The sequence below is a fragment of the Nelumbo lutea genome, chromosome 1 (assembly GCF_056320005.1).
Source record: "Nelumbo lutea isolate HS-2025 chromosome 1, American lotus-T2T, whole genome shotgun sequence".
Classification (NCBI taxonomy): domain Eukaryota; kingdom Viridiplantae; phylum Streptophyta; class Magnoliopsida; order Proteales; family Nelumbonaceae; genus Nelumbo; species Nelumbo lutea.
Window position 1 is genome coordinate 13,407,299 of NC_142684.1, and position 9,068 is coordinate 13,416,366.

Genomic DNA, 9,068 nt, shown 5'->3' on the forward strand with positions numbered 1-9,068 from the left:
AGTCGTTGGATAGTATGAAGCTTGAAGTCAAGTTTGACTAACCACTCAACTCACTCGAGTTGGATTTTACCAATAAATCGAAAAGAAAACTTGCTCAAACTTGATTATCCATGGGTGAAAATTTAATATTTAGTGAACCGAGCTCGAATAGATCCCAAATAGGCTTAGCTCAATAGCTCACTTACATTTTAAACCTAGATAAGGGCAAGCTTTCCACATCATGAATGCCAATGAAATCACTAATTTCGCTAGCCGGGTCTCTATATGGGTCAGAGCTCCATTACATATGTACAACAATCTTACTAAGTCGAAAACATTTTTCTTTTTTCATCTAGTGTATGGCTCAATGTTTTCAACTCCTTATTGATACATCTAGTCAGACCTATCAATTTGCCACCCAATCAGTTATCTGGTTTGTGTCAACCCCTAACCTGCCATTTTATAGAAAGATTATTGACATAATCAATAATCCATTGATCCAAACTGATGAATCATTGACCCATTTAATAGGTTCATGGTTTTCATATTATCTTATATTATAATTTTTCTTGATGCTGTTGTAATCCCCCCTTCACATATTTAATTATTAAATTATATTTTTGAAACTAAAATTCCATGGCTCTAAAATGCAAGTTAAGTATATATAATTAATCTACTTATTTCATATATCTATTTCTTAAAAAAAATCTTAAGTGAATTAAACCATATATATATATATATATATATATAGATATATTTTGTGGTTACGAATTTATGATACATGAATAAGGGAAAAGGGCATTTGGTTTAAAAAAAAATCCTTTATTTCACAGAAATGCTTTCTCATGATGTCCTCTAAGAAAATTGGCCAATTAATAGCCATGAATTGTTTCTAGTTAATAAAGAAGAAGTAAACAAAAGGGAAAATATTAAACTAGGAATTTTATTTTCTTTTCAACATTTTATTTTTTCTTTCTCAGAAAAATCAGTAAGATAATAGACTGTAGCTGAAACCCTTGACTACTGAAAAAACAATACCTAGATTTCAGGGAGAAGATAACAATTAAATCCATAAAATATTAGTGAAAGAATAGCTTACTATCTTCCCCTTTTTTACATAATGTAAAAAACAAGCAACCCCACAACTTAATTAGAGGGGATTTTGAATTCCACGGGCTAGAAATTCCCAAACAGAAGAAATCTGTTAACAAAGAGGGATTGGAGCCCAAAATATTAATTTATTCATGGATCATTTGATCCCTCAAGGCTTCAAATGGCCGTTTTATCTTCACAAAAAGAAAAAAAAATAAGAACAAATATTTATTATAAAGAAAAAAGGAGAAGGCTGGATTTATTTCACTCAACCAGATGAGAGAAGACCACGGAAGCTTCAAAAAAGGCCTTCCTCCCCGTCAGGCCCAAATCCAGAGTCTTTTGTTTTTCTGTCTACGTCAAAGCCCAAATCCCTCCCCCCTTAGGCCCTATCAAGTATCAACACCCCCCTCCCCCCCACTACCAGACAAAATCAACTTTCCACTAAATACCCCGTTATTTATGTAAAATATAAATCCCACCCACAGCCACCGTACAGCACGTGGAGGGTATTTTCACAATTTCACTCCCCGAATACATCCCACCGCTCCCTCACGTTCAACGGACACTGCTGCAAAACCCGGATTGCCAGATTGGATACAGAGCATATTTCCAAAAGTACCCTTCGGTTTATTGTCTATGGACGAAAATGCTCCTCCCAGGGTAACTAAAGCCACAGAGAAATAGAGAATCCTCTGTGACCGAGTACTGCAGATAAGGATCTGGTGTGTTGTGTTCTGGTCTTGGGTGTTGGGTTGGGTTGGGTTGTGTCCCCTTCTCTCTCTCTCTCTCTCTCCCTAGTCCCTCTCTATCTCTCCATCTCTCCTCCCTCCCTCCAACTTTCTCTCTCCTCTGGGCAGTGAGGCACGCAGTCAGGGTCAACAGGGTCACACGCTCTCTCTAACCAACTGCCACGTGCTCCTCCCTCTCCCTTCACAGCTCTCTCTTTTACAAGACATGAGCTGGAGAGAGATTCCCTCGGTGGAAATCGAGCTGGAATTTTGAGGAGATGAAGGCCTCCTCTACCTATAAATACCATCTCCCTCACTTGACTTCTCCACACACCACACACCCTTTTACGTTCAATCATCAGAAATCCAACCAGTTATTCCACAAATCCAACTTCTCATCGATACCAGCATGGATACACCCATGTTTTCAGTTGCTGCTGCGTCACCCTTCTGGGTCTTTGCTTCTCTGCTCTCTCTGTTTCTCCTCCTCTTCACTCTCGCCCGAGTGTTCATCTCCGGCCGCCGAAGTTTGCCATTGCCGCCAGGCACCATGGGTTGGCCTTATATAGGAGAAACCTTTCAGCTCTACTCTCAAAACCCAAATGTCTTCTTCGCTTCCAAAGTGAAGAGGTTGGTCTCTTTGTTAGTTAGTTAGCGACTTAGCTCAGCTCTTTTGTGCACTGATGATAATAATACAGTCTTCCTCTCTTCTGTTTTTTTTTTTTTTTTTTTCTGATTAATGGGTTTTTTTTATAGGTATGGGAAGATATTCAAGACTCATGTTCTGGGATGTCCCTGTGTGATGATTTCGAGCCCAGAAGCTGCAAAGTTTATCTTGGTCACCAAATCTCATCTCTTCAAGCCTACATTCCCTGCAAGCAAAGAGAGGATGTTGGGCAGACAAGCCATCTTCTTTCATCAGGGACCCTATCACATGAAATTGAGAAAGATTGTTATGAGGGCTGTCATGCCTGAGGCAATCAAGAACATCGTCTCTGATGTCGAGACGATTGCTGTCAGTTGTCTCCAGTCGTGGGATGGCCAGTTGATCAATACTTTCCAAGAAATGAAGACGGTGAGTTTCCAGAAAGCTCTCTGCTTTTGCCGAGGAAAAGCAGAGATGAATCCATCTTTGTCTCTGGCTTCTTTTCCCCTGTTTTCCTCTGTTTTTACCTTCACTGGAAGGGAGGACAGGGCACCAATCACCAATAAATAGAGCACAGCTTGGCAAGCTTGGCTTCTACTAGATATGGGTTCTGGATGTTTTATGATTTCATGCCAAACTGTTCTTCTGGGTACTGATCTGATTCTGGCTCCTCTTGCAGTATACATACAATGTAGGACTGCATTCCATATTTGGAAAGGAAGGGACTCTCTATAGAGAAGAGCTGAAAAGGTGCTACTACATTCTTGAGAGGGGCTACAATTCAATGCCCATCAACCTTCCGGGAACTCTCTTCAACAAAGCTATGAAGGCCAGAAAAGAGCTGTCTCAGATCGTAGCCAAAATCCTCCATTCCAGGAGGCAGAGCAAGGAAGAAAGAAACGACCTGCTTGGGTCCTTCATGGATGAGAAAGAAGGCCTCACTGATGAACAAATTGCAGACAACGTAATTGGAGTCATATTCGCTGCCAGAGACACCACAGCCAGTGTTTTGACATGGATTGTCAAGTACCTGGGAGAGAACCCAAGTGTCCTACAAACTGTCACTGTAAGCAACTAAGTCCCACCCATGAAAACATCTCTGTTTCTTCTGACTTTCCTTTCCATGAGAGAACAAAACCAGGAATGCTTTTAAAAAATTAATGGGTTTCGTGGGCTGGTTTTGGCTTTACAGGAAGAGCAAGAGTCCATAATGAAGAGCAAGGAGAATGGAGGTGAAGACAAGAGTTTGACTTGGGCAGACACCAGGAAGATGCCAATAAGCTCAAGAGTTATACAGGAGACTCTGAGAGTAGCCTCAATTCTTTCTTTCACTTTCAGAGAAGCGGTTGAAGATGTTGAATATGGAGGTTGGTGTTCAATCATAAATATATTAAAGTAAATTAAGATGTCCATATTTTATTTTCTTTTTTTTTTTGTTTTTTCTTTCCAGAAATAAGTCCTTTTCTTTTCTCTTCTTTTTCTATTTTGATGTCATAATCTGCATTGCTTTGTCTTTTTTACCTCCTTTCAGGGTATCTTATACCAAAAGGGTGGAAAGTTTTACCACTTTTCAGGAACATTCATCACAGCCCAGACAATTTTCCAGATCCTGAGAAATTTGATCCCTCCAGATTTGAGGTAAAAATAAACATTTATTATCATTACTATTACTTTTTTCTTACTTTCATATTTACTGTTTTATTCCAAAGGACTTGAACTAAGGTCAGTTTTCTCTCTCTCTGATCACCAGGTTGCTCCAAAACCCAACACATTCATGCCATTTGGAAATGGGGCACACTCTTGCCCTGGGAATGAGTTAGCCAAGTTGGAGATCTTGGTCCTTCTGCATCATTTGACCACAAAGTACAGGTAACCCATCCAAACAGCCCACGACTTTTCAATAATAGTAGGCAAAATCAAGTTTCCTATTGTATGATGTTTACTGATTTTTTTTTTTTTTCTATTTGCAATTACAGGTGGTCTATGGTGGGACCACACAATGGAATCCAGTATGGCCCATTTGCTTTGCCTCAAAATGGCCTGCCCATTAGATTATTTTCAAAATCATGAAAGTCCAGAGTCTAAACAGACAAAATGGATACTGGTGTTTTTAGTTCTTTCCATAAATAGGTTGCCTTCTGAAGAGAGAAGGCTAGGACTACTGAGAACTTTCCCAAAGAAACTGAGAAATCCTTCACTGTTTTCAGCCAGAAGACAAGACATGGAAAGAATAGGAAATTTTAGGAAAGGAAGATAAGAAAGGGAAACAAGTGCAAACAAAGAGCCTTCCAAACCAAAAGAAATGGAACTTCAAGGAAACAGAAAATGCATGCAATTGGAAACAAGCTCTCTTTCTACTTTCTTACTCTCAATTTTGTAAATAATGAGAAGAAAACACTTCTCTTTGTGGGGTTCAAGTAGGTAGCTGGTTGCTCAACCCAAAAAAAAAAAAAAAAAAGTAGGTAGCTGGTTATAGTTGAATGTCAGGTTCTTGGGTTAGTCTAAACCCATGTTCCATTAATGCTTATAAATAAAAATCAACATAGAAGACAAGCAGAAAGACCTCATGTATTATTATTTTCATTTCTTTTATGTTGTTCTGTTTTCACCAATGAGAGATAATAGATTGATCAATTGTTCTTTAACCAAAAATATATTGCTAATTAAAACATTAACATACTGTACGTAACTACTAACTTGATCATGAATTAGTATGACATAACAAGTTAACAGTGTGGAATGAACAGACATGTTCTTAAGCTATCACTGAAAAATACTCCTTCACTGTTGATTCCTCGAATTGGAATAAGTATGATTATTTCTTTTGTTACACTATCTAAATGGAACGGAATGGCGAAACAGGATTCATGTAGCCGAGTCAAGCCGATTTAGACGATGATGATGATCCAAACAGTAAGAACATGGAACAATTATGCTCTCAAGAGTTGACTTCATGCTAACAACTTGTGATAAATAACCAATATTCAGCAATTTATTCTCATACCATTAAAATCCGGGTTGAAAGAACATTCAAACTAAAGTGAGACAAGAACAGTGGAATGATTTAAACATGGCCATCTTATTAATTTCAGACGTGGGTCTTGGGAACAAAATGTACTAGAAGAGTCTGTCCTGTTTTTCTAATCAGATATGAAGGAGAAGGTCAAAAGAGTAGATGGAAAGTTCTTTATGATCATAACTAATGTTCTGTTCACATTAAGCTGACACTGTATTTTTCTCACTTGGGCAGGATATATTCTGTGTTGAATTAATTAGACCAACTAACTTTGAGAACCACCAATCTATATGTAGAATTAGGGACTCTCCACTAGTTCTTGATCTCTAGTTAATTCAGAAAAGTTAATAAAAGATTGCAACTTGAGATCACTAATTATTAACCACTCTTTTAGAGTAGTGCTTTGGCATCCCTTATTCATTTAAGTTGAACAGCTGTGTCACCCTTATTGTTCTATAATACATCAAATACAACACAACACTTTGATTTGTAGTTATTGCTGTCAAGTATGGAGCCGAGGGCAACAATATAATTTCTGAAGTTGAAGGCCGACAGGTTCAACTTGTTGAGAGAAACAAGATGTTAGAGGCCTCAAGAGTTATCCTAGGGGCAAAGGCTCCAACAATCAATTTAGAAGGTTCTGAGGGGTTGGACCAAGCAAGAGAGGAGACTTAGAGCTTGAATTCCAATGTGTGTTTATCTCAATGTGGGAGCACCTTTTTTATAGTCGGAGTTGCCTGAGAGTAGTAGTTGGGAGTAAGTGGCAGCAGTTGGCAGTGGTTGGTGATGGATGGTCAGGGTGCACCCAGCTGATGTCACGTGTCAACATCTGTAGGATGGGCAGGATGGATCTAGCCGGTGCCACATGTCAAGATCTACAGGTTGGCCAAATACCCCTACATCACTTGCCCCCCACTCTCGAGGCCATAGCAGCCGAGATTAGTTGGTGGGTTATGTTGAGGCCTCAACTTCGGCCGAAAAGAGTATAGTACATTCATGTGGAGGCATCAACCTTGGCTGCAGAGCTTTTCTTAGAAGTTGTGCAACAACTGCTCCTTCGTCCACCCTTTACATCAGCAAAGGACCATCCCAAGCTGAGGGGACGTGATCGTGGCCCGTGTGGGTGTAGGCTATCCATGTCAGTTGTTCATGCCTCGCACGAGTGTTGATGTCCCCCATCGTATGTCCATACGCAAGACGAGCACCGGGGTTCACTAAATGAAGTCATGTATGAGACAATGTGGGGAGGTCTGGTTTAGCGTATCCTTGAGCTGGAGTCAATGGGCGAACCGACCCATTCTCTTGGCATCATTTCATCTCCCAAGGTCAATGCCACATGGAGCCCGTCGGTTCGGGCTATCAGGTCAGCAGGTCCATAGCCATTGGATCAGTTGGATCTAAGCCATATATTTTTCTTTAAATAGAAAGGCTGGTTGAGTGACTCTCCACCATTTGCTCGAAATCTTCCGCCTTGGAGCTACTAAGGACACCTCGACTATCTTCTTTAATTAACATCTTTAGGTAAAAAGTTCTTGCCTCCAACATGTCGGCCTCAGATTCTGGTTGTGAGGCTTATAACATTCCTAACTGAAGTACTCCTACCAGCACTCCTATAGTGATGGGAGTGATAGTAGTGACTTTAAGAGTTCCTCTCGGACATCTAGTTTCCAAGTGTTGTGGGAGAGGGTTGTGCCTCGCGGGGCCGAACACGACTAGAATAGCGTAGATTTTGCCAATGAGAGTATTGGTTCCACGCGGCTGAGGGCTGATGCCCCAAGAAATGTTCTTGGAAACCCTAATGTGGTAAACGTGGAAGAGACCGAGGAACCCATAGCTGAGGAGTGGGCCAAGGCTGAGCGCCAAGGTGTGATGCTTTGGCGTTACCCCCGCTCTGACTAAGATAGCACTCTCGGTAAGGGACAAGTTAGCGCATTAGCCGAAAAGCACTACATTCTAGGGGACTATAGGGTTAGAGTCCCCTACTTGGGTGATAGGTTGTGGATTGCTCCCAAAGAGGAGGTGTGCATCCATGAGCATTACCTTCACTTCTGGTTGCGGTTTCCCTTGCACCCCCTCATTCCCGAGATCCTGAACCATTAGAACCTCACCCTTAGCTAGCTCACTCCCAATGTTGTTAGGACGATAATGGCCATATTGATGTTGGCCCATTTTTGAGAGGTGTTAATGATGCTAAACATATTTCAGAGTGTTCGCATTGAGGAAGCATCCTGACGGGGAAGACTTGTGGCACTTCCAAGGCTAACAGGGAAGGGTTGTAGATAGCCTGCCATCTGCCCACAATTGGAAGAAGAAATTCTTCTTCATTAGTTGCCCCCAAAGTTGGTCCTTTCGGTCTAATTGGTGGAACCCAAACACGTTGACCGAGAGGATTACGCCATGCAACAATGATGAAGAGAAGCTCATGATGAATCGGCTTCGGCTAGGCGGGACGATTCATGTCGAACCCTTGGTGAAGGAGGAGGCCTTGGTGATGGCCAGACTTAGTCCTGCCCCCCTTGGTATAGACGCTCCCACGGTTTGTCATTTGTGAAATTGATTTAGTTTTGTTGGTGCTCTTTTAACCCATTTGCTTCTCTTGTTTACAGAAATTGAGGGCAACAGAAGACAAAGTTGTTGGAGGCGGCATCTAAGAGAGCCATCAGGAAGGGAGATTCCAGGAGCACACCTCGGCATCCACCAGAGGAGGGGGCCACAAGACAACAGGTTGAGGCTGAGGCAGCCCATAAGAAGACACAAGCGTAGAAGTGCCCTATAGAAACAACCTGAGACCCTCAGACCAAAAGACTTTAGTTTGCACTAGTAGTGTCGGCTCGAGGGGACTTCGAGCAGGTCATCAAGTAGAGCCTCGATTATCTAATCCCCTAAAGAACGAGCCGCTCACTACTCGTTGGATCTTATGGCCGACATGGAGTGTCTGAGAGGGGGACTCCTTGTCGATTCCTAGTGTCAGATGGAAACTAGCGGTCAACATGGTCCTTGTTGGGGACACCAGTCCTAGACGTAGTATTCAATGGATTCAATCTGAGACACACTTTTGGATAAGGTTGTTGAGAAATGTGTACATTTCTTAGAGTCCATTATGTCGCCGAGGTCTTTTTGGCGGTATGTGACACAATTTTTTTTTTCTTGTGCAGATGGTCTCTTGCTCGGTCGGCCTTTGCGATAAGGTCGGGGTGCTGATCTAGCAGCTTCGATGAGCGCAAGAGGAGATTGAGCTCCTAAAGCAGCAAGCGGCTGAGGTGCAGTCCAATCATTAGGCAACCGAGGGTCGGGCACACGACGAGCATGAGCATTGCAAGAAGGCCGAGGCTGAGATGCCAAATAACCAGGAGTTCATGAAGGAGTTAAATCCTCCTTGGTGTCAATGGAACAACAGTTGGACAAGTCGGATACAAAGGCAGTCAAAAGATATAAGACCTTAGAGGAGCACGAAACGGATCTGACCACCTTTGCCTCCCAAGCTTACTTAGAGGGCTTTAACGATTGCAAGGCCCAAATGACAAAGTTCCTACCAAGCTTCAATGTCAGCCAAGTGGAACCATTTGCCACTAAAGCTCAACAGATAGTGGACATATTGGGGACA

At 41.8% G+C, this 9,068-nt stretch overlaps 1 protein-coding gene across 1 annotated transcript; it reads left to right on the plus strand.

Moving 5' to 3' along the window:
* Positions 1-1,768: 1,768 nt before the first annotated feature.
* On the plus strand, positions 1,769-5,100 carry LOC148873585 (abscisic acid 8'-hydroxylase CYP707A2-like). The gene is made up of 7 exons (XM_088986027.1): positions 1,769-2,432; positions 2,559-2,877; positions 3,128-3,514; positions 3,641-3,815; positions 3,980-4,086; positions 4,199-4,317; positions 4,425-5,100. The coding sequence occupies exons 1-7, from the start codon at positions 2,212-2,214 to the stop codon at positions 4,516-4,518; spliced, it is 1,422 nt and encodes a 473-aa protein (XP_088842153.1). The 5' UTR covers positions 1,769-2,211; the 3' UTR covers positions 4,519-5,100.
* The last annotated feature ends 3,968 nt before the right edge of the window (positions 5,101-9,068 follow it).